The sequence below is a fragment of the Dendrobates tinctorius genome, unplaced genomic scaffold (assembly GCF_039654945.1).
Source record: "Dendrobates tinctorius isolate UK_male_01 unplaced genomic scaffold, ASM3965494v1 ptg000387l, whole genome shotgun sequence".
Taxonomy (NCBI): domain Eukaryota; kingdom Metazoa; phylum Chordata; class Amphibia; order Anura; family Dendrobatidae; genus Dendrobates; species Dendrobates tinctorius.
In genome coordinates, this window is record NW_027362053.1 from 87,555 (window position 1) to 114,106 (window position 26,552).

Consider the following 26,552-nt stretch of genomic DNA (forward strand, 5'->3'; position numbering starts at 1 on the left):
TTGGGTACTGCACAGCCACTTCCTATTCAAATCAATAGTAGGTGGATGTGCAATATCTGGCCTCTGCCTCTATCAGAAGATGGAGCAGCTCCAATTGAGCATTTCTGGCTTCTGACACAGAACAGCTGATCGGCGGAGCTGCCGCTTGTCTGACCCCAACCAATCAGACATTGATGACCTATCCTATGGTCATCCATGGTGATCCATGTTAAAGTAGTGGACAACGTCTTTAAATAAAACATTGGTCAAATAAATGCAAATAATAAAACACATAGTAAAAAAACATTCTCTTCTCTCTCTAACCCATTCTTCAAATCCTCCAGTTTTTCTCAGAACAGAATGTTATAGGATCCACTTAAGGGTATGTGCACACGTTGCGGATTTTTTTGCGCGAAATCTACAGAATCCGCAGGTCAAAATGCCTGCGTTTTACTGCGGATTTTGCCTACGTTTTTACACCTGCGGATTCCTATAATGGAATAGGTGTAAAAACGCTGTGGAATCCGTACAAAGAATTGACATGCTGCGGAAAATAAGCGTTTCCATGCTGAATTTTCCGCAGCATGTGCACAGCGGTTTTTGTTTTCCATAGGATAACATGGTACTGTACATACCTTGTAAAACTGCTGCGGATCCACAGGGCCAAATCCGCTGTGGATCCGCAGATGAATCCGCAACGTGTGCACATACCCTAAAGTTTTTCCTGGTGAATTACATGAAAGTCTATTAAACCATTAAGTAGCGTTCCTTAAATGTCTCTTCACCTTTTTAATAAGATGGACATTTATCATCTAGCTTAAGACTACATATGTGATTTTAGTTTGTTTTTGAAATAACACCCAATAATCTGCATGAAATGTGTGCTTATTAGTTCCATCATTCTTTCCGTTATTAACAAAGCAGATAGCAATCCCGAGGTGTTCAGCTACGGTCCCCATACTTTCTCATATCTGTGCATAGTTTTCTGTTTCCTGTAAATTCCTTTTGAGTCTTATTATGCATCCTATTCTGTAAATCTGAGACAGTGGGAGCAGAATTGTGTATCGAGTGAGGGGTTATATTTTTCTGGCCTGAAATAAAATTTGTGAAATACCAAATTAAATTGGGTAATTTTTCATTTCATACTCCAGTAACTCCAACACACAAATTCATTCTAAGATCCCACTGCAGGTTTACTTTATAAACTGTATGTATTATAGCAATTATCCCATTTAAAGTGCACCCAATGCTGAGCAGTTACATATTATATTTTTTAAGTGGGAATTTTCTGCGTTACATCTTGGACATCCATCATCTAATCACAATCCTATTTTATATAGAAAACTAAGGATTCTATTCTTTCTACTGTATGTATTAGAAATATATGTGATGGCCTTTGTTCTTCACAAAGCATGATATTAAGTTTCAAGAATATATTCCAGTGGCCCTCAGTCACAGGGCCTAAGGCTGTGTTCACACACAGCGTTTTTTTAGCGTTTTTTACCGCGGTTTTCACTATAAAACCGCTAAAAATAAGGTGCACAGTCATTTCTATGCATTTTGCACTTTTTGTGCACATTGATGCGTTTTTTACCGCGAAAAAACCGCATCGCGGTAAAAACCGCAGCATGCACATTAATTTTGCGTTTTTTTCCGCGGTTTAGGCTTCTCCCATGCTTTTAGAAACCGCTGCGGTAAACAGCGCATCAAAAACGCATCAAAACTGCGCAAATAATGCACAAAAACCGCCGCGGAAAAATAGGTGCGGTTTCTGGGAAGGGATTCAGGTTTTTGTGCAGAAATTTTCTGCAACGTGTGCACTTAGCCTTAACCTTCTTCCCATTTATGATTATTTCCAAGAAATATTGCCTCAAATATTCTGATATTAAAGATTTATAGATGAGAGCTTTTTAGAGGATCCCACGATCATTTGGTCACTTGTCACGTTATGGGTTCAGTTGTTGCTCCAGTACTCACTTACACTTGTCATCCGCTTTCTTTTTTGTTGATCATTCCACATTCACATGTATTGTTCATGCTCGGATGCTACACTTTGCCATCTAGCTAATGTAACTTTGCTCGTTTTCTTACTTGTTTCATATACTTCGGTATTTTGCCATTTCTAAGCATCATCTGCACCAATGTTGTTTCCTTATTGTGTCACGCATTGTTTTTTTGCATCCCAAACAGGTAGATCAAATAGACTGGGTTGACAATTTCTGGCCCAGACACCTGAAAGAACGGCAGACCGAATCCACAAACTCCATTCAGGAAATGCAGTACCCCAAAGTGCAGAAGTGAGTTATAATCAGTTTTTGTATGTAGTGAGTGGTGTGTGCTGTCTACATGATTGACTTTTCTTAATACAAAATGTGTCAAAATTTAAGGAGAATTAATTTTGGGGTAAGGTCAATGAGGTTGTGTCCCTACCCAGCATCAACATCTTTAGTTTGATATCTCATCTCACTGCGTGATGTCATTAGCCAAACAAGGAAATCTGGCAGTGAGTATTCAATCAGTCCAGCTGAAAACTCTGGTACTGGTTGCAGAAACAACTTTGAGAGGCAGTGGAATCTCAGCAGGTGTTTGCTATTTAATCTGAGAGCAACATAATGTGGAGGCCGAGAGACTGTTTCCAAGGATGTGTCATTTATTAGGCTGTATGCTGTCGTTTCAATACAATCAGTGTTTTATCAGCATGAGATTATTACTAGAGGACTTTGTCTGGCGTGCAGATCAGTCAGGGTAATCTGTAATCCTGCCCCCATCACTGATTAGACATGAGGACCAGAAGGAAGACTACTTCTCCCTTTTCTCTTTGCACACGCTGGTTTATCAATCGCGCTGCAGGGGGAGTCGTGAAGCCAGTGAAGCGTAGAGATGAGTGACAGTTTTACAGGACTAGTCTGGGGATAGAGGCACAGAACTTAAACCGTTTTGCAGCAAATACATAAGCACATTTATAATAAGGACATTATTACAAATGTAATTAGGAGGCTGATACGGCACTCTAACACTTTTTTGCAGGGTAAATCCTGTTGTCAGGTTACTTTTTAAAGCAATTTTAATGTAAATTTTTAAATATAATGTAATTTTTTGAAATGTGCATCTGTAGTTTGACTGAAGGCAGCAAAACAAAGGAACACATGGAAACAAGAAGTAAAGGAACGTAAGAAACATATCAGAATGTGTTAAACCTTACATTTTTCATAGAACCCACTTTTAGGCTGTGTGCACACGTCCGTAATTCCCTCCGATTTTATGCGTTTTTGCCGCGTTTTTTTTGCCACGAAAACGCATAAAATAAGAAGCCCATTGTATTCAATGGCATTCCGCACATGCTGTGCTAATGCTGCGTATTTTTCCACGGCAAAATCGCATCGCGGAAAAATACGCAGCAGGCTCATTCTTTGTGCGGAATCGCTGGAATTCCGCACACATAGGAATGCATTGTTCCGCTTACTTTCCACATGTGGCTATGAAAACCATGCGCAAAGTAAGCGGAAAATGTGCGGATGGTACCCAGGGTCTGGAGGAGAGGAGACTGTCCTCCAGGCCCTGGGTACCATATGTCCCTGTAAAAAAAAGAAATAAAATAAAAAATGGTGTTATTTTCACCTTCCGTCTTGCGAGACCGCTACATCATCAAAAGTCATTGTCGCAAGGCATCACTGGGAATGGGACTTTCCGGGAGCATCGCTGAGGCCTGGGAACGCTGCGTGGGACGCTGGAAGGTGAGAATATCTCCATTTTTTTTTTTTTTTTTTTTTAACATTCTAGCTTTTTACTACTGATGCTGCATAGGCAGCCTCAATATTAAAAGTTGGTCACACTAGTCAAACACTGTTTTGACAAGTGTGACCAACCTGTCAATCAGTTTTCCAAGCGATGCTACCGATCGCTTGGAAAACGCTAGTATTCTGCAAGCTTAATCGCGGGAGTTGCGCATGCAGAATTCTAAATTATTTCCCGCGGTGGGGAGTTGCGGAATTCCCGCTGAAATTTTCGTGGCAATTCCGCAACGTGTGCACATAGCCTTACTCTAATAACAGCTTTACACACCCCCTTGCCATTCTCTCAAGCAGCTTTATCTGGTTGTCACCTGAAATGGCTTCCAGTGAACAGGTATGCCTTCTCAAAGGTTAATTTGTACAATCGCTGGCCTTCAGAAAGTTTTTGGCAACCTTCAAATGTGTATTGCAGACGCAGTGTTGATACACAGGTCCTTGAAGTGTTGAGCACTTTTTCACAACTGTTCCAAGCCAGAATATGGCAAGAACCACTCAACCAAGTAATGATAAATGACAGTCCATCATTAAGACATGAAGGTCAGTTAATCTGGAAAAGTTGCTAGAACCTTCAAGGCATTCACATTTGCAGTCATGAATACCGTCAATCAATATGATCTCTCCAGGAAAGGAAGACCAAGAATTGCCTCTGCTTAAGAAGATAAATTACCAGCCTCAGATACTGCAAATTACAGCCCTCATAAATGATGCACAAACATCAAACAGTGGACACATCCCTACATCAGCTGTCCTGAGGAGACTGTGAAATCCAGGTATTGGTTGTATTGCTACAAAGAAGCCATTGCAGAGGGCTGCGGGCAAGAAGAGACTCATTTGAGCCAAGAAACATAACTGACAAGTAAAAATTTGAGACTTTTGGTACCAACTGCCTTGTCTTGGTGAGACCAAAAAGGTGTGTTGCTGATTTCTACATATGTGGAGCTTGGCGTGAAGGAGGAGGCGGTGTGATGGTGATATGCTGGTGACACTGTTGGTGATTATTTCAAAATCCAAAGCCACTTACCCAGCATGTATACATAATTCTGCATGTATGACACTCCATCTGGTTTTCGCTTACTTTGTACATCATTTGTGTTGCAATAAGGTGAATACCCAAAACACACCTCCAGTCTATGTACGGACTGTGTGACGAAGAAGGAGAGAGCTGGAGGGCTTCCATTAGATCACATGGCCTCTACAATCACCCAGCCTCAAATCAGGTTGACCGCATAGTGGAGATAAAGCAGCGAACAAGTTCTTAGCACCACTGGGAACTTCTTCAAGACTGTTGGAAGCCATTCCAGGTGATATCTGTTTCAAGCGTGTGAGTTGTTTTAGTTTTCTTTTTTCTCCATGCTTACATGTGTGTGTGTTTTTTTTTTTTTTCTTTTTATGGCTTTGCTGCCATCAGTCTGAAGCTACAGTGTGCCCAATAAGAACAAGGAGAAAACCATTGCATGCACTGGTTTCCAAACTTTCGACCAGTACTGTTTTGTTGTAGCTGCTTTTTGTTCTGACCAAGCGTCAGATATGCCAGATCACCAGTGAGTCTGGATTAGGAGTTTTTCGCCCTTCTGTTCACAAGCGCTTGGGGACAAGAGACTCAACACACACGAGCATAGTCCTCGCAGATACTGGGCTGTGTGTACAGATCCAACAGTCTTTCGGTTTCTGTCCTTCCACGTCCTTTGAGAAAAGCATGATGCCGAATAAGTTTGTTGTCTCAGTCCGCATTTAAGAGTTTATCATCTGTCTCTGTAGAGTGCAGTAACCCTGTCACTGCCAGCAAGGTGATGAGGAGTACAGTCATTCTACTGTTGACAGGACCTTATTGCAGTGACTGGCGTGGATCCAGGTGGGCTTTCCCTCAAGTTTTACTGAGGTGGATGTGGTCAGCTGGACTTGGAAGGGGCCGTCAAATCGTGGGTCCAGGCTCCTTCTCACATGTCTGTGTATAACCATCCAATCACCTGGATTCAGCTGATGCACATCTGCACTGGCATTAGGATCTGGAATGGATGAGAACACATGTTTATGCACCACATTAAGTCTTTCCTGCAAGGCCTGGACATAGGCTGTCATAGAACCGTGTTGCATTTGTAGCACCTGTGGGAAGTACAGACCAGTCTTTGGTGCACTACCAAACAGTACTTCAAAGGGAGTCAAGCCTGTCTTTCTATTTGGAGTGTGTCTGACTGAAAAGAGTGCAAGAGGCAAGCACTCTACCCAGCTCTTCCCTGTGTCTGCCATGGCCTTTTGAATTTTCAGTTTGTGTCCTATTTAGTCTTTCCACTTTCCCACTACTTTGTGGCCTATATGGTGTATGAAATGCTTGCTGTATACCCAGGGCCTGCATGACTTCCCTCATTATTTCTCCTGTCAAGTGTTTACCCCTATCGCTTTCTATGGTTTCTGGGACACCATACCTGCAGATCAGTTCTTTCATCAGTTTGTCTGCAGTCGTTTTAGCATTTGCATATTTTACCGGATAGGCTTCCGGCCAACCAGAGAAGAGATCTACACATACTAGGACATATTCATACACTCCTACCTTAGGTAGCTGTATGTAGTCAATCTGCAGTCTCTGAAACGGTTAGCGAGGCCTAGGTGTCGTTTTCTTAGGGACTTTTACTGTTTTACCTGGGTTGTGCTGTGCACAGGTGAGGCATGATTGTACAAGTTTCGCGGCTGCGTAACTGAAACCAGGAGTGATCCAGAAGGCATCTACCATGGCACACATGTGACTTTTTGAGGCGTGAGTGGGGCCATGTGTTGCTTGCGCCATGATCGGGAACAGGGATTTCGGTAGACACAACTTATCCTTATTTTCCCATACTCCGTTTGAGTTCAGCTCAGCTCCCAGTCTCCTCCGGTGTACATTCTCTGTTTGCGCAGCCTGTTGCTTGAGCGATTTCAGGACATCTAGGCTCAGTGTGGCTGGAATACGCTGACTCCCCTCCACCGTCCACTCTAGGCCGCCTTGTGCTACTTTAGCAGCCTCGTCCACCCTTCTTTTGCCCTCTACCTCCACGCAGTCACCTTTTGTGTGTGCTTTTACCTTGACAATGCCAACCTGGACTGGTAACATCAATGCCTCCATTAATTGTTTCACCAGCTCTGCATTTTTAATGGGCTTCGAATCTGTGTAAATATTAGCGACTTTACCTGTAGCTGCTCTACACGCCTCAGTGAGTGCCTTCAACTCTGCCTCCTGTGCCGACATTTGAGGAGGTAGTGGTTCAGCTTGCATTACCTCATGTGAGGATACTACTGCATATCCAGTGTAGAATCGTCCATCCTGGTGGTATCTGGAGCCATCTACAAAAAACTCAAAATCTGCATAAGGGAACAGGTTTTTCATGAACGTGTGCAAACCCAACTGTCCCCTGACTCATCAGTTCTATGCAGTCATGTTCATGCGTCATGTCAAAGTATTCTTCCTCACTTGCTAAAACGGTCACCAATTCCCCCTTTTCTGAATCCACAGGCAGGAGGGTGGCTGGATTCAGAACATTACACCTTTTGAGGGTGACATACTCAGGAATTAGTAGAGCACACTCAAGTCGGAGCTGTCTGGCCATAGACAGATGTTTTGGTTGAACTTCTACAAGTATGGAATGGATGTCATGTGGGGAATAAATTGTCAAAGGAAACGTCAGAGTGATCTCGCATGCCTTTCCTAGTAGTAGTGCAGCTGCTCCTACCGCACGGACACATGTAGGTGACCCTCTGATCACTGGGTATAATTGTGCTGAGTAGTAAGCTATTGGTCTCTGTTTCCCTCCATGTAGTTGTCAGTACTGCAGTAGCATGTCCTCCCTGCTCCGTGCAAAACAAGAAAAATGGCTGGTCATAATTTGGAATGCCTAAGGCCGGGGCTGACACAATGAGCAGTTTGAGAGAATGGAAGGAATCAATTGCTTCTTGAGTGAGATCATAGGGGTCTGATGACAAGCAGTCACAAAGTGGTTGCATCATTTGTGAAGCAGACCTTATCCAAGGCCTGCAGTAGGTCACTAAACCTAGGAAGGTGCGTAGATGCTGATGTGACCTGGGTAGAGGGAGATTTTGAATAGCCTGTTTTCTGTCCTCAGTCAGGTGTCTCGTACCTTCGGCAATACAATGTCCCAAAAATGTCACCTTTTGTTTGCAATACTGTAATTTGTCACGTGAGACCTTGCAGCCCTTTCCTGCTAAAAAACATAGCAAGGAAACTGTGGCTTCCCTGCAGGTCCTCTGGTCCAGGCAGAACAGCAAAGGGTCATCCACGTACTGTAATAGTACAATCAGCGGATGAGGTGATTGCCACTACTCAAGGATCCCTGCCATCACTGCTGAATAGATGGCAGGGGATTTCTTTCACCCTTTGTGGGAGGACTGTCCAACAATATTGTTTACCTTTATGAGTAAAGGAAAAAGATACAGTCAGGGTGCAGGGGTACAGAGAAAAACGCACCTGCTAAATCAATGACTGTAAAACATTTTGACATCACTGGGATCTGTGACAGTAGTGTGTGTGTGTGTGTGTGTGTGTGTGTGTGTGTGTGTGTGTGTGTGTGTGTGTGTTAGGGACGATTGAGGTCACACTCTCTGTAACATCATTAATAGCCCTTAAGTCATGAACCTTTCTGTAAGTGTCAGCAAACCCTTGAGTCCTTTTTCCATAATTGGATACACAGGGGTGTTGCAGGGGGAAGATCTTTGCACCAGAACCCCTGCCTTAACATACTCTCTAATATCTCTGCTCTGGGCCATTGATTTGGCTAGGCTTTAGGGGTATTGCTTTAAACAAGGAGGAGTGGTTCCTTTTTTATTTTTATTTTTTTCCCTCTTCAATTTAATCATGACAGTAAATTCATAGGGGTATTGCCACTAACAAGTTTTGTAAGTACTACAATTCCAGCACCTCACTGTTTCTAGGTCCCTTATTACGTCTCCACTGTTTTCCTTGTGTTCCAGCATACATGACAGGTTGTCTTAAGGCCACGTCACACATAGCGATCTCGCTAGCAAGATCGCTGCTGAGTCACAATTTTTGTGACACAACAGCGATCTCACCAGCGAGATTGCTGTGTGTGACAGCGATCAGCGACCGGCCCCCCTGCCGGTATCGCTGATCGCTGCAGGAAAGGCCAGGACTTTTTTTTTTGGTCGCTGGTCTCCCACTGGCCACCACGCATTGCTGCGTGTGACAGGCGGGAGACCACCAATCTGCTGGTAACTAATGTACACATCGGGCATCCAAGGGACGTGCGTCCCTTAGATACCCGATGTGTACGTTAGTTACCAGCGCGCTGATGCAGGGAGCTGGTAACTAACGTACACATCGGGTATCTAGGGACGCACGTCCCTTAGATACCCGATGTGTACGTTAGTTACCAGCTTCCTGCATCAGCGCGCTGGTTACTAACGTGCACAGCGGCGCCGTGCTGATCGCTGGTGAAGCTGTCTGTTTGACAGCTCACCAGCTATCACATAGCGATTCACCAGCGATCCTGACACATTGATATCGTTGTCAGGATCGCTGGTGAGTCGCTGTGTGTGACTCCAGCCTTATTGTCCTTTTTTGCTCAACTACTTTAGCTACCTTAAGGAGGTCTTTCGGATCTACATATCTCCATTCAGGTCTGGCTGTCTGTACTGCGTCGTGTAAGTCTTTGTTCCTACCGTCAATGAATGCATTCACCAGTACTCTAACATCAAGTGGGTTTATGCAAATGTACCCCATGTCTGCCCATTTCAGCTGTAACCGTCCAAAGTACATCTCTACACTCTCTCCTCTTTGCTGTGTCACGTTAGTCAGGAGTACAGACTGCTCTGATTGTTCCATTGTAGCCCACTGTTTTAGTGACTCACAGTACGTCTCCCCAGACCGTGCAGATTTATCATCCATGCCCCAAGCCTGATTCTTTGCCACATCTGTGTGTGTTTTAATTAGATGTCCTAGTATGTCACCTGCCTTTAAACTCACCAATCTCTCTAGGTCTGCCCAGGTATATGTCTGCTGTACTTCCTTTATGTGTCTGTAAAACGGGAATGGTTGGTCTTGAGGGTCAGGCAACTGCTTCAACAAAGCTAGCTGGTCAGAGGGGCTCCAGGGATAATACACCTGCATCTTTCTTATTCTAGTCGCCCTTCTATGTCCTGATGGGGTTGGTTGTGTGGTGTCTGTCAGCTTACTCCTCAAAGGTCAATGTCCAGACTACCCACACTATTATGTCACTACATATGATCTTGTCTGGACAGGATTTAGCGTAACTCGCTAAAGGTCAGTAGCACAGGTCACACAAGTAGCTATTCAGTCTGGGTTTGTCTGAGTCTGACCACAGTATTTACAAGTCCATCTGTTTTGTCTGGGTCTCTGGTTAAATTTTGTCAATCAAAACATTCATAATACACCTTCCATACTGCTGTACATTCTCAGACATCATTTACTCACTTGCTATTTTCTTCCCTTGTCTGTGCCTTTTTGTACATCCAAACATTTACACTCTGGTATTTTTGCCTTTTTCAATATTGGTCCCACTTGTTTTACTGCTTCCTTTCTTCGCTGTCTTTTTCACTTTGCATAGCTGTCTTGGATCCCATTGGGGGCACAACTGTACACAGAAAAAGTTGCCCATGGCTTCAACCTTTTTCTCACGACAGCTCACCTTTATTCTGAAATGCCCCTCTAGTGTGCCTAACCTTATCTACGGGCGGCCACACGTAGCAAGTCAGAGCGAGCCTGCCAAGGTGTAGTGGGAAGGCTCCTTGCCTCTCACCCGGTAGATCAGCTGGCTAGAATAGGATAAAAAACAAACTGAAAATGGTGAGTAAAAACCTGGTGAGGCCCGTGAAATTAAATAAAGGTGAAGAAAATAAAATTATTTGATAGAAATAATCTTTATTGAATATATTAGGTACAACAACATAAGTTAAAATATAATACAATTTAAAATAAAATTAGTGCTTGAGGCATGAAAACCGCAATAATACAATGAGTATATGTAATATAGGAAATCTGAATGATGTCATCTCAATTGATAATCTCAATACCACACAACCAACCGCAGGTAAGAAATTGATATTTTAGCAGCTAAAGTTTTTTTGTATATATTTGAAGTGCAAAAAGTGCCTAAGAAATGTGCAAAATTGTGTCACAAGGAATGGATTAATCTGTGCAATATTACAGAAACACCGCGCAAGAAGTGAAAACGCAAAATATGTATAAAATATGCAAAAAAGTGGCTGAAAATTTTTTTTTTATATATAAAAATGTGAAAATTATAATGAATGTTATGCTCAAATTTGCAGAAAAAAAGGGTGCAACAAATGCAAAGTGCAAAAGAACAACAGAAATGTCTGCAGGGCAAGAGCATATGTTCAAACCTATCCACAATAATAAATTCAGTCTTGGCCCCAATAATAAGTGCTACAATTGTGAAAAAAAATGCAGAAAGGGTGTCTGCAAAACAAAAATGTGTATTCAGACCTAGCCACAATAATAGATACAGACTTAGCCTCAGTAAAAGATGTCACATATGCACTGCTGATTAGAAACCTAAATCAGCCAATGAGGCCATAAACAGCTATGATAATGAAAGATGGCTAGATACCATTTCGGAATTTGCCTTTACCCCCCCGACGAAGGTAAATTCCGAAATGCGCATCGGGGCACGTTCTACAGGCATACCGCTTCTCCCACCTCTTGGCACCCGCAGGTATTTAGCCATTTTTTCATTATCATAGCTGTTTATAACCTTATTGGCTGGCCTTGTCTCCTAATCAACAGCGCATATGTGACATTTATTGTGGCTAAGTCTGTATCTATTATTGTGGCCAGGTCTGAATATATGCTCTTGTTTTGTAGACACTCTTGCAGTTTTCCTACACAATTGTTACACTTATTTGAGCATAAAATGGTATCTAGCCATCTTTCATTATTATAGCTGTTTATGGCCTCATTGGCTGATTTAGGTTTCTAATCAGCAGTGCACATGTGACATCTATTACTGAGGCTGTCTGTATGTATTATTGTGGCTAGGTCTGAATACACTTTTGTTTTTGTTTTTTTGTTTTTTTTGCAGACACCCTTTCTGCATTTTTTCACAATTGTTGCACTTCTTATTGGGGCTAAGACTGAATTTATTATTGTGGCTAGGTTTGAACATATGCTCTTGCCTTGCAGACATTTCTGTTGTTCTTTTGCACTTTGCATTTGTTGCACCCTTTTTTTCTGCATATTTCCGCATAACATTCATTATAATTTTCACATTTTTATATATAAAAAATTTTTTCTGGCACTTTTTTGTATATTTTATACATATTTTGCATTTTCACTTCTTGCGTGGTGTTTCTGTAATATTGCACAGATTAATCCATTCCTTGTGACACAATTTTGCACATTTCTTTTGCACTTTTTGCACTTCAAATATATACAAAAAAACTTTAGCTGCTAAAATATCAATTTCTTACCTGCGGTTGGTTGTGTGGTATTGAGATTATCAATTGAGGTGACATCATTCAGATTTCATATATTACATATACTCATTGTATTATTGCGGTTTTTATTCCTCAAGCACTAATTTTATTTTAAATTTTACTATATTTTAACTTATGTTGTTGTACATAATATATTCAATAAAGATTATTTTTTTCAAATTTTATTTTCTTCACCTTTTATTTAATTTCATGGGCCTCACCAGGTTTTTACTCACCATTTTCAGTTTGTTTTTTATCCTACACCGGATGGTCTGCCATCCAATCGCGTGGGAGAGGGCACTTTATTTATACAAGTGTTCACCATATTGTACTATTGCATGTATTAATTCTATTTTAAATGTTCCCTCCCTCCTCTAATTGGCTAGAATAGGAATAGGCCTTTTTCCTTCCAGCCCAGCTCCATGGATTGTGAGAAAGGCTGCTTCAACTTGGACAGCTCATCTATCTTCTGAAATGCCCTTCTGTGTGTCTGGACCTCTGTCTTACAGCCCACACATAGCAAGTCAGAGTGAGCCTGCCAAGGTGTATCCAGAGGGCTCCTTGCCCTCGCCTCTCACCCACAGCAAAAAAAAACCCTGACTAAAGTAAGAAGGCCCAGGTGTGATAGGCCTCTAACCTACTTTATCAGCCATACAGTCGGCTGCCTCCTTTGTTGATCCACAATTTGCTATACAAATCAATCACACAACTAGAAGCAGGTTCAAACACATTAATGACCAAACAATCACTTACAATTTCCTTCTAAATTAGGCACCATATTTTACTTTCAACTTCAACTTGCAAAATTTCATTCCACTTCAATTAAGTACTGTTGCTTTAAAATGCACAAATCTCCTAGCGAGTATTTCAGAACCACAGAGAATCATGAGCGCAGCAGAGATAAGACGAGAGGAAACCGCACAGCGGCATCATTCCCCCTCCCATCAGAATGTAGTGTCCTTCATAAAGTAACAGAATGCCGTAGCTCTTTAGACTTAATCAATTAATCAAAAGCAATTTCTACAAAAACCCTCAAAATCACAGGATTTCACAGTAAGAGCAGATAACTGTATAATGAAAGGTAACGATCTCTTGACACAAAAATGATGTGTGATGATTCATTCATATGTGCTCATTCAGGGATTTTTTTTTTCCTTTCACTTTTCAGCGGTCTTTTGATTTTACAAAGAGAAGATAACAAAAATCCCTAAATCCCTTATACTCAATTACTCCTCTCTCATCTCATTCAGAGGTTCTCATAGACATAGACAAGGATTCACACAGCCTACCCATCTTGCGCTTTGGATTTGACACCTTAACCTACAGCAGTGTCCACTGACACTCTGAGAACACCAAAGCCAACTTCTTAAACAACAAGAATCAGCAAAGACCAAAACAAACAAAAACCCCAGCCTTATACAAAATACAGCCTCACATGATTTACTGCCAATCCAAAATCACACTGCACAGAGTCTATCCCAGGTTTTGTGCTACACAGTACACCAGTTAGTATATTAGTATATTGCCAGAACAAATTGACAGATGATACAGATGACAATTATTATCTTATTACTCTATTATTCAACTCTCATACGGACGTACTCACCACTCACTGGTGATGTGGGTTCTTTTGAACCGTGTTGTACAGTCTTACCCAGAGATATGTAGACATCCTTAGAGAGGTTGCAGACGCAGAATCAATGTAAGAATAAATGTTCTCACCTGCTTCAGCCTGAATTCTGCATATTCAACCTCCCAGGAAGCTCCCACATACGGATTCCGAATAGGCTGGTTTCCACGGCCCAATGTTGGGCGCCAAAAACTGTTGTAGCTGCTTTTAGTTCTGACCAAGCATCAGCCAGATCACCAGTGAGTCCGGATTAGGAGTTTTTCGCCCTTCTGTTCACAAGCGCTTGGAGACAAGAGACTCAACACATACGAGCAGTGGTCAAATCACTTTATCTGATGTAATGAAATACAAGGCAATCTTTTATACCATTTACAACAATATGTACCGTATTTTTCGCTTTATAAGACGCACCTGATTATAAGACGCACCCCCAAATGTGGTGAAGGAATAGAGAATTTTTTAATAAATGGGGTCCGTCTTATAATGCCAGTGTCCGTCTAACAAATCATATAGGGTATATGTCCCTCATAGCCCCCCCATCCTAAAATTAGCCCCCTTAATCTGGATATGGCCACCTTATATTGAATATAGCCCCCTTGTGCTGGCACACGGGCCCCCTGTGGCTGACACACGGGCCCCCTGTGGCTGACACACGGGCCCCCTGTGGCTGACACACGGGCCCCCTGTGGCTGACACACGGGCCCCCTGTGGCTGACACACGGGCCCCCTGTGGCTGACACACTGGCCCCCTGTGGCTGACACACTGGCCCCCTGTGGCTGACACACTGGCCCCCTGTGGCTGACACACTGGCCCCCTGTGGCTGACACACTGGCCCCCTGTGGCTGACACACGGCCCCCTGTGTTAGATATCGCCTCCATGCTGCTGCTTTTAGTAAAATAAACTCTTTCCTTACCTTCTCAGCGCTGTCCCTCCTCGTGTCTCCCTCAGTGTGGTTGAGCTCCTCCTCCACTTCCTGGTTCTCAGTGCCGGTCATGTGATCAGCACAGCAGAGTGATATCATCTCTGCGTGCCTGATGACAGCGGCAGCCGAGACACTGGGAGATCAGCGCTGGAGGAGGTAAGGAAAGAGTTTTTTATTTTACTATGGGCAGCAGCATGGGGGCGATATCTAACACGGGGGATCATGTGCGATCAAAGGAGGGCACAGGCAGATATAATATGCGCCGCTCCCCCAGCCAGTCACCGTGGTGCGGTTTCAGCACCATGGTGATGGACAGCGGCAGTGCATATTATATGAGCGGGAGCAGGAGATCAAAGGCTCCCTCCGGCAGCTTTTACCAGCTCACAGCACCACTCCAAAGCTGCCCCCACCTCCCCTGGACCCTGCAGTATATATATATATACACCCCCCCTCCCCCGTATATTCGGATTATAAGACGCACCCCCTACTTTCCCCCAAAATTTGGGGGAACAAAAGTGCGTCTTATAAAGCGAAAAATACGGTAATTCTGTGGAGCTCATGTAGCCCTCACCATCACCTTCAGGGTTATACCATGTTTACAATGTACCCAGAACATGTTGTTACTGACTATTGAGAACAAATATGATAACAAGTATAGTTTCCTTGAAAACAGAGAATAAAAGTCTACATAAGAATAATTCTAGCAATAATAGGCAAAAGGCAATTTGAAGTCTTAAAGGTAATTAAAGGGATATAAAAGCAAACCATTAACTCTTCTATATCAGTATATATATTCAATTTTTTTAATCTATCTACCATATATATGTACCCAAAAATATATTTTATAAAAAATGCATTTCTTGGGTCTTTTTTGTGTTAACTTTAATAATGTATTTTCCCAATTTTTAAGCCTTAAAACTGGCATAGAGGGAATAAGTTTCCTGTGTCTTTGAGGACTACCACGCTGGTATTTTGTTGCATCAGCCTATAAATTATACTGCTTTATAACTTGGTTTTTATTCATTCTAGGTATTGTCTCATGAGTGTAAGAGGCTGTTACACAGATTTCCATGTGGACTTTGGGGGGACATCAGTATGGTATCACATTCTGCGAGGAGGCAAGGTCAGTCTTTTTATGTATTGAAGGGGTTTTTGATCGTCCTTGCCTGTCTATATATGTGTCCATCTACAATTGTGTATTCTTCAGACAATTCATAACCTCATTTATGGCAGTTAAGACCTGTAATTGCGGGGAGTTATGCACTTGCCTACTCATACATGAGATGTATTGCAAATTTAGTTTCTATGGAGAATATATATAGCCGTTTTCCAAACTTAGGGGTCTCTGTGCCAAGTGCTCCTATCACCACTGGAATCACTGTTGCCTTCACCTTCCACATCTTCTCCAGTTCTCCATTGAGGCCCTGGTATTTCTCCAGTTTCTCATATTCCTTCTTTCCGATGTTGCTGTCACTTGGCACTGCCACATCTATTATCATTGCTGTCTTCTGATCCTTGTCTACTATCACAATATCTGGTTGATAGTAGACAAGGATCAGATTATATATATATATAAATATATAGTATATTTGTACTGTGCGCAACATGAACAGCATAAATGAGTACTTTCTGAATTAACATTTCCTATGGAATAACATACTATAAAATACTCTCACAAATGTGGGTCATTTATTGCATACGAGATATGTTAATCCGCACACCCAAAAAAGCAATTTTCCTAATTGATTCAAAACAATGTCGCAGAAATAAGTACACCTCAATGAAAGCCTTATGAGCAAATTTAAACTTTAGGTTGCAAAATTGTAATTAAAGAACCACTCCCATCAAAATATTTATCCTCTTAATATATTGCAGTCATCTTATTCTATAGCACTGTGTACTTACAATTGCTTGTTTTGCCCTGCTACAGTTAATATTTCACTATTTCCATTAGGTCTGCGACATCATATGATTAAAAACTGACTAGCTGAATCATTCTAAGCTCTATGAAGAAACAGGGGGGTCGATTTTCTCTGTATGAGTCCCTGCAAAAGTCCCTGGCAAGGTGGGGGGAGCGTTGAGCAGCTGAGTGAGTCAGTGGCTATATGACATGTGAGCGCACACAATATGCACGCCACTGTGTCCCCTCCACTCTGCGCTTCATGCATGTGCACATCTGATATGAAGCAGAGGCTGTACACCTAGAGTCAGTGTGCATGCCCAGGGAGCGGATGGGCAGCGCGCATTCGCAGGATTTGCTAGGTGTTTACCATAATGTCGGGTCAGTCACGGCAATCAATTGCATTGTTGTGTGTGTGCAGGACACTGACTGATCTGTGACTGAAACAATAAAAAGCGCCACTGCTATGACTGAAACAAAAGGTTTGTGGAGCAATCCCTTAATGATATAAAGTGTTTTTTTTAAGCATAACACTGGGAGCTGTTCTTTGAGAAAACCATGTTAGTGATGCACATTTCCTTTAAGAGGAGGATGATAAATGCAAGGGCAAGATACTTCCTGTTTCTACATAGAGCAGAGAAAACAGAATAATTAACTCGGTAGAAAGGCAAAATAACTATTTGTAAGCACACAGTGCTATATAATATAATGACTACAATATATTGAAAGGAATAAAAACTTTGATGGCAGTGTTTCGTTAACAAGAATTCAACCATAGGTAAGTTAATTATTCATTAAACAGTTGTCCAGCACACAGTTGATAATAAGGGTGGTACTGAACAAAATCCTTTCCCATTGCATCTTGTCAGCAATGGCACCACATGGCAGAGAAATGTCACAAGACCCAAGAAAGAAAATAATTTATTTACACAGCAAAGGTAAAGGCTGCAAAAACATCAGCAAAGCTTTACTTATCAGTCAGAATACTGTAGCAAAAGTGATACCAAATTTAAAAAAGATGTAACCACAATCACTTCCCAGAAACGTCCAGGATGAAGATGTAAGTGGACACCTAAACAGGAGTGTCGTCTGATGAGAAGAGTAAAAAAGAAAAAAGACATGCAGGTTTCACTGCAGTAAGCATAAGAAGTAGAAAGCCAAACCAGGTTGAATTTTGGCAAGCACCAGTGTCGTCCACAAAGAAAACCTCGACTAAAGCCCATGCACAAAAAAGTAAGGTTAATAATATAACTTTCACTACACAATCTTCAGTTTTACTCAAATTAGTTGATGCAAAATTGAAAACCGCACATCAAAGACTACTACATCTAGTATTTTGTATGAACTGCAACACCAAATCTAGGGATGGAATAAATAAGTTGCTGATATATTGCAACATTTATCTTCAACTTGTCTGTTCAGAATTTCCCATAGGTGGGCCCTGGCAAATTGTAATTGGGCTTTTTCTTGATATGGGTTAAAAAGTGTAGTATGAAATTCAGTCTTGTCCAGATTTTGTAAATAGTTCTTATGTTCAGTTGGTGTACTCATTTATTCTGAGCAGTGTGTGTGTAATATATAATTGTAATGTAATATATTAAATATATATAAATAAATGTAATATATATATATATATATATATATATATATATATATATATATATATATATATATATATATATATATACACACTCTGCTTAGAATTAAGGAGTACTCCCACATTGAAAAGTGACTTGAGTTAATATGTCACTGAGCAAAAGAGCAATTTACAAAATCACACTGAGCCACTATACTGCCACATATATACACACACACATATTCTATTATGATAATATATATAAATATGTGTGTGCATATATGTGGCAGTATCGTGGATCAGTGGTTAGCACTGTTGCTTTGCAGCGCTAGGATACTGGGTTCAAATTCTGCAGTGAGCTTGTATACTCTCCCCTTATTTGCGTCAGTTTCCTCTGGGTACTTGGTTCACATTACAAATGTGTGCTGATAGGGAATGTAGTTTGTGAGCCCCAGTGGGGACAGCGGTTTTAATGTTTGTAAGGTGCTGTGGGAATGAATAGCGCTATGTAAGTAAGTTTATGTATATATTTCCACATCCCAATTAGCCCCATTTCCAAAAACATTGGGACCTTGTGTAAACTGTAAAGAAAACAAGAATGCAATCATTTTGGAAATTTCTTTCTAGAAGGTGAAAGTTAGACATGTTTCCATTTCATTTTAAAAAATAAAATTTGGAAAAAATTGGCAGCCACACATCTTAAAAAATGGTCCATGTTGAGTGTGATACACACCATGTCACCAAACAGCACAGTGAGTATCTGTACCCCTCTATACAGGCCCACTCACTGATTCCAAGACTGTAGACACCTGTGCTGCTAATTAGTGGACACACCTTGATTTAACATGTACCTTTTGTCACATTTTCTGGTGTATCATCATTTCTGTCCAGGCCTATTTCATGAGTTTTATTTATTTTTTTTAAATTCTGTGGAAGCATGGTTGAAAAACAATGTCTGACTTCCATTTGTTCATTTTCATAGATTTTCAATATGTTACTTTTGTCAGATTCAAGTTATTTCTGTCACCATTGTGGGTTTTTCTGTCATTAATCGAGGGGTACCAACAATTTTGACCACGTGTCCAACAATTTTGACCACGTGTGTAAATGCAGTATCGCTGTAATCGTACTGACCTGAAGAATAAAGCTGCCTTTATCACATGTGGAATGGCATAAGAAAAAATCCAAAATTGCTGGTTTTTGTTCATTCTGCTTCCAAGAAAACAGAATAGAAAGCGATCAAAAAATGTCATGTGCCCAAAAATGGCACCAATGAAAATATCAACTCGTCTCGTAAAAACCAAGCCTGTCACATGACTGTCAGATGAAATATGGAAAAATTATAGCTATCAAAATATGACAATGCAAAAACTAGTTTTTGCAATGAAAAGCGTTTTTTTAGTGTGACAGCAGGCAAACACAAAACCCAATATAAATCTGGTATTGCTGTAATCGCACCGACCCGAAGAATAAAGTCGTCTACTCACTTATACCGCACGAGGAACGGCGTAAAAAATTAATAAAACAAATTGTTCATATGCTGTTGATTTTTTTTAATTCTGCCTCCCAAAGATCGCAGCAAGGCTCGGCGCACATTTATCCTGTGCTCTGCACTGAGCGCTTACATCGGGGTTCCTGTATAAAGCTCTAAAATACGTGATTCAGATGGAAGCCTCGGTGGAAGATTCCCTATAATAAGGCAAATGGAGGCACTGTGGACGCCGTTTGGCTGCCTATGAACCTGTGGTGTCTGTCATGTGCAGTCAACCTCAGTTTTGTGCACCTCCTGAAAAGGACATCACTGAACAGAGGACAGATTGAGTCCAGGGTAAATCTGCTGCCGCATTATAACGAATGGATCCCTCGGGGGTCTCATCTGAATCACGTCAGTCTGAGGTTTAGATGGAATCCCTGATGTAAGTGCTCATCGTAGAGTGTCTGATAAATGTGATCTCAAATGTTATAAAATGTTCCCTACAAAAGCTTCAAATAAATCCACAAAAAAAAGTAAGTCCTTGATCATCTCTGTCATCTGTTAACGGAAATATAGGGGGCTTCCACTTTACTGGTAGTACAAAGGCTTTGGAAAAGCGCCATAGCTCCTCGCCCCCCCAAAAGAATTTCTGAAAATTCTGCACTCCCAAATCCAAATGCGCCCTCCCTTCTGAGCCTCAGTGTGCCTAAACCACATTTCGAGTCCACATGTTTGGCATTTCTGTAGCGATGACAGCCCGCCTAATTTACAAGTGGCGTAACTCCAGTAGCTTGAGCTGGGCACTACCACGTGCTGGCGACTGCAACGTGCGGGCACCACAATGGCAGTTTGCAATTTTCACTCGGCAACATCCACTGCTGCTTGTTTCTGGAAAACCTCCATGGAGTCAATCGTCATTACACCTGTAGATAAATTCCCAAAGGGGTATCCTTTCTAAAATGGGGTCAACTGAGGGGGGATTTTGCTCTTCTAGCACTTAGGGGCTCTGTATATGGAATCCGCAAACTATTCCAGGAAAATCCCCTTTCCCAGGGGTCAAATAGCACTCTGTCCCTCCAGAGTCTCGCCGTATGGCTAAGCAGCACCGTATGGCTAAGCAGCACTGTACAGCCACATATGGGGTATTTTCAAATTCGACAAAAATTGTGGGACATATATATTGGTGCCATTTTTACCCATTTCCTAGTGTGAAAATGCAAAATCTGGGCCTAAAACAAAATTTTGGTGGTAAAAATGTAAATTATTTTTTCTTCACTGCTCAATGGTATAAAAATCCTGTGACACACCTGTGGTGTCAATATGATCACTCCACCCGCAGATAAATTAATATAGAGGCGTAGTTTGTCAAATTGGAGTCACTTATGGGGGGGTTCTGCTATTCTTGCACCTCAGGGGCTCTACCAATGTGACATGGCACCCTCAAACCAGTCCAACAAAATCTGAACTCCAATATGGTTCCTTACCTTTTAAGCTTTGCACTGTGCTCCAAAAAGTTGTTTTCGTCCACTTTTGGGTATTGGTGTACTCAGGAGAAAATGCGCAACAAATATTTTGGTCCATTTTCCGCTGTGAAAAAAATAATTGGAGCTAAAAGAACATTTTTGTGGGAAACAGTGATTTTTATTTATTTTTATGGCTCAACATTAACATCTGCGAAGCACCTAGGGGCTCAAGGTGGTCCCCACACATCTAGATAAATTCTTGAGGGGTCTAGTTTCCAAAATGGGGTCACTTGTGGGGGGTTTCCACTCTTTAGGCACATCAGGGGTTCTCCAAACACGACATGAGCCCTGCCGTGGACATAAACAGTAGTTTCCCCCGACATATTGGGGTATCTGCGTTTTGGTGGCCTTTTTTTTTCCTGTTACTCTTTTGAAAATAAAAAAATTGGAGCTAAATAAAGATTTTTTTTCCGCCACTTAACATTATAAACTTCTATGAAACACCTGGGGGTTCAAGGTACCCTCCACACATCTAGATAAGCTTCTTGAGGGGTCTAGCTTCTAAAATTGTGTTACTTGGGGGGGGGGGGGGGGGGGGGGTGTTCCACTCTTGAGCCACATCAGGGGCTCTACAAATTGACACGGCGTCCGCTAATTATTCCTTCAAATTTAGCAGTCAAATGGCGCTCCTTCCCTTCTGAGCCCTGCCCTGCGCACAAACAGTGGTTTTCCTCCATATTTTGGCTATTGGGGTACTCGGGAGAAATTGCATAACATATTTTATGGTACTGTACATTTTCTCCTGTTATCCTTGTGAAAATAAAAAATTGGGGCTAAAAAATGTCTTTTTTAATGAAAATTTGATTTTTAATTTTTTTTTTTTTTTTTATTTTCACCGCTCAACGTTCTAAATTTGTGTGAAGCACCTAGGGTTTCATGGTGCTCACCACACAGCTAGACACATTCTCTGATGGGTCTAGTTTCCAAAATGGAATCACTTGTGGGGGGGAGGGGGGGTTTCTACTCTTTAGGCACATCAGGGGCTCTCCAATCGTGACACGGTGTCCGCTAATTATTCCAGCCAATTTTGCATTCAGAAAGTCAAATTGCGCTCCTTCCCTTTCGAGCTCTGCCATGTGCCCAAACATTGGTTTTACCCGACATATGAGGTTTGGCGCACTCAGGAGAAATAGCTCAACAAATTGTGGGGTCTGTTTTTTCCTGTTACCCCTGAGAAAATAAAATAATTTGGGTCTAAAGTTGTTTTTGTGAAAAAAAGTTTTTCCTTCCACATTCTGTTAATTCCTGTGAAGCACCTGAATTAATAAACTTTTTGAAAGTGGTTTTGAGCACCTGGAGGGGTGCAGCTTTTTCTGTGGTATAGACCCCTCAAAGTCACTTCAATGGTTTTGTAAATTTTGTTTGGAATAATTAGATATTGCTAGTCAACTTTTAATCCTTATAATTTCCTATCAAAGAAAAATTGTTGCAAAAATTGTGCTGATGTAGACATATGGGTCATGTTATTTATTAACTTATTTTGTGTGACATAACTCTCTGATTTAGCTACATAAAAATTTAAATTTTGAAAACTTTGCTAACTTTTTGGGCAGATTTCTGATATTTTCACTAATAAATGCAAGTCATATTGAGCAAATTTTACTACTATCATGAAGTACAATATGTCACGAGAAAACAGTCTCAAAATCAGTGGGAGCCGTAATATTTACCCCAGTCAGGAAAGTGAAAACAGGGTGAAAAGGTAAAAATTAACTTTGGCCCAGAGAAGACAGCAATGTTTTTGGAATATGTTGATTTATGGCTCTTCCTTTGCATGATAGTTTAACGGGGTTGTCCAGTCTTAATTGATTAGTCTGCAGTCACTCTGTGTGACTGCAGACTTATGAATCCCCCCAGCGCACGCATTGTGTGCTGCGGGGTTTTTTTGGTTTCTCAGCCAGAATCGGTGGTTACTTTTGAGTTATACATACTCCCTGCCAGAGCCCAACTACAGTGGCCTCGCTCCATACGCTTTTATGGAGTGAGACTCTGTCCTGTCTAATGACACGGCCGTCCAGTGAGCGCCATCTCGCTCAATACAAGTGTATTATGGAGCGAGGCTGCGCAACACTAGTCAGTCGGGCTCTGACCAGGAGCATGTATAACTCGTGTATCTATACCCGCCTTTCCTGGCTCAGGAACCGGCGAATCCCTGCTATGTGCACTGAGGGGGTTCATATGTCTGCGGTTTAGACTGCATAACCCCTTTAACTGCATTTGTAGATTGTATGGTAAACTGTGTTAATAGAAAATGATTTCTGAAAGTATGAGTCCATGTAATAATTTGCATGACCGAATCCTAGTATTTTCAATTCAGAACAATGTGAGGGGCGGAGCGATGTAGAGGAGCTGAGAGGACACAGCCAGATAGAACTACTATCATGCAAGAAATTCTGAGCAAAACTGCAGATATTTGCTTATACCTGCCAGCGGTCAAGTCCCCCGAGCTCCTGCACCCCCCCAGTTCCTGAGGAGGTGCGGTGCATGGCCCCGGTGCGTCGGGCTCTGTGGTGGGCACGGCGGGGTCTGAGGACGGCGGCCATTTTCTGCTGTGCGCTCCATCAGGAGGAGGCACAGTGCTGTGGATCCTGCTCCCCTGGGAGGGTTAAGGGAGCGGCGTCTGCATACTGGAGGTACCTGAGAGGGAAGCGCGGTGTGAGCTCTGAGATATGAGCCCGTGCTCCCTCAGTGATAAACTACACGTGAGCTCCCGCCTTCTTAGGGGGTTTTTGTACCCCTGCTGCTGTCCCTGCGGGCACTTTATCTCACCCTGCTGCACAGGACTTTAACAATATTAACAGTTCTGTCATAGGACCCAACGCCCGGCTCTGTTACACTGCCCAGAGCTACTGTACCTGATATATACCCTTCATCATAATACTGCTGCAGCTGGATTCAAGGGAAGAGGGGACTCTGTAAACATATGTCTACTCAGCTTGCCTTATTGCATTATAATTAACCATGGATCGTCCAAGAGGTTCAGGGGGCGGCTGACAAATTAAAAGACTTTGCAAGGAATGATCCGTCTGATAGTGCATGATCCCTTAGGAATACTTCATCACAGGCTAAAGCTGCGGATCAGCGTAAAAACCATGCTTCTGACGATGGAGAGGGTGGTGAGCAATAGGATCTAACCCTCAGACAGGCATCCGAATAGCTAATGCAGGCCATATCTTTAACATGAACGTCCCTGACCGGGAAAATAGAGGATGTGCATTCTGAGGTGGGACGTCTCCAGCAGGCTATGAGTGGGCATATTACAGAAGTTGAATCCAGAGTATCCCATCTGGAAGATAATTTTACACCCATAGAGACCAAACTAACAAAAGTGACTGGCTCCATAAATGCCTGGAAGCAAATGGCAGACTACCTCGAAAACAGACTGCGCCGGAATAACATCCGGGTCATAGGATTACAGGAACGCTCAGAAGGCCAATAACCAGAGTAATTTTTAGAAGGCTGGCTTAAAGATACTTTAGGAGATGAATTCTCCTCTGTTCTCTGTAGAAAGGGCTTATAGGGTCCCTACAAAGATGCTACCACCAGGTAGTCCACCTAGACAGTTTCTGGCACGTCTCCTTAATTGCAAAGACTGAGATGCTACATTATGGATGGCAACGCAAAAAAGCCCTATTAAGTTCAATGGTGCCACGATCTCGATGTTCTCTGATTTGTCTATGGAGCTCCAGAAGAAGAGGGCACAATTCATGGAAGTCAAGAAGCAGCTCAGGGAAAAGAATGTTCTTCATTCAGTGATAAATCCAGCTCGACTCCGAATTGTCCATGAGGGTTCCTCCATATTTTTCACGAATCCGGTGGAGGCGATGGAATGGGTGCAGTCCCATAAGGATTCTGGTGGAAAGAAGTCCTGATCTACTGGCAGTTAATTGGAACTCTCCTAACTAGATGATTGGCGCTCTTCACACTGGCGTCCGATTTAACAGTAATACCGGACACTGTGTTAAGTGAGGGTATCCCCCAATTCGATCCAAGAGGGGAGTGTAGGACTTTGCTCCTTTATTTTTGAATTTTCCTTTGATCTTCTTTCTAAAGGTTTTGTTTGTTGTTTTTGTAGGTACTGCTGCCGAGAGTCTTTACACGATGCCTATAACCTCTACTTGTGTGATAATGTATGCCATATTTGGATAAGGAAATATGGGTTCTGAAATTATATGTATGACCTGGAATGTGAGGGGTCTCAAATCTCCTCGCAAAAGAATTAAGGTTTTTTTTCCCAGATCAAGCGCTATCATCCTCAAATTGTGGTTCTGGTCGAGATGCACCTGACTAGAGACTCGGCCCGGTTTGTGCAGAAGCCTTGGGTGCAATGGTTCATTCGCTCGTTTCACACCAGCTAATCAAGAGGGGTTTCATTATTAATACGTAGGGACATTAGGTGGTAGGTTAAAGAGGCCCGAAAAGACCCTGAGGGACGTTTTGTCTTTGTATATGCATTAATAAACTCAAGAGGATATGTTATATTATGCATTTATAATCCCCCTTCCCCTTCCCGGCCAGTGTCAGTTCTTCAAATGGCGATGGGCTTTGCTTTAAATTACCCAGATGCATATGTTATATGTATGGGGGACCTTAATTTGGTTATGGATAATTCCCTTGATAGAATCAGATTGGACGGTGGGATATCTGGGCAACCCTATCTATATCTTTGTCTCCCCTAGCATTGTTCATGAATAAATAAGTTTCAGGGCGCTTCCTTCAGAGGATCTTTAACCCAATTTGGAGCAAGAAGGTTATAAAGCCAAATAACTGAGTATCTCTGACGTTAAATCAGATGATATTTTATTGGCTAAGTAAAATGCAAAATTTTTTAAAAAAACAATAAAAACATTAAAGCATTTTTTGTTATAAAAAAAAAAAACACGTTTCGGCCGTGTAGGCCTTCATCAGGTATATAAAAACGGAGATTAGACCTACCGGTAATGTTATTTCCAGGAGTCCATCCTGACAGCACCATGGGGGTTGTCCTTTCATCCTTCCAGGCACAGCAAATGCACGAGAGGTTAAAAGGTCCCCTCCCACACCACACTCCAGTGATTTTTCCAAGTACCACACCAGTATGGATGCAATTAAATTTTATTTAGATTTAGTACAAGCATAATGATACCAATACAAATCATAGGGAGGGAACTACCAGTGCTGTCAAGATGGACTTCTGGAAATAACATTACCGGTAGGTCTAATCTCCGTTTTCCAGGACGTCCTATCCTGACAGCACCATGGGGAATACCAAAGTAGGAATTCGCTTAGGGTGGGACTACTGCTTGTAGCACTCTG

At 42.0% G+C, this 26,552-nt stretch overlaps 1 protein-coding gene across 9 annotated transcripts in view; it reads left to right on the forward strand.

Annotated features, from left to right (window-relative positions):
* KDM2A (lysine demethylase 2A) overlaps nucleotides 1–26,552 on the forward strand; it is a 240,164-nt gene that overhangs the window by 52,495 nt on the left and 161,117 nt on the right. For all 9 annotated transcript variants that reach the window (XM_073563336.1, XM_073563333.1, XM_073563331.1 and 6 more), the window contains 2 exons: nucleotides 2,170–2,276; nucleotides 15,814–15,907. In XM_073563336.1, the coding sequence (XP_073419437.1) occupies nucleotides 2,170–2,276; nucleotides 15,814–15,907 (201 nt within the window). The remainder of the gene's footprint in view (nucleotides 1–2,169; nucleotides 2,277–15,813; nucleotides 15,908–26,552) is intronic.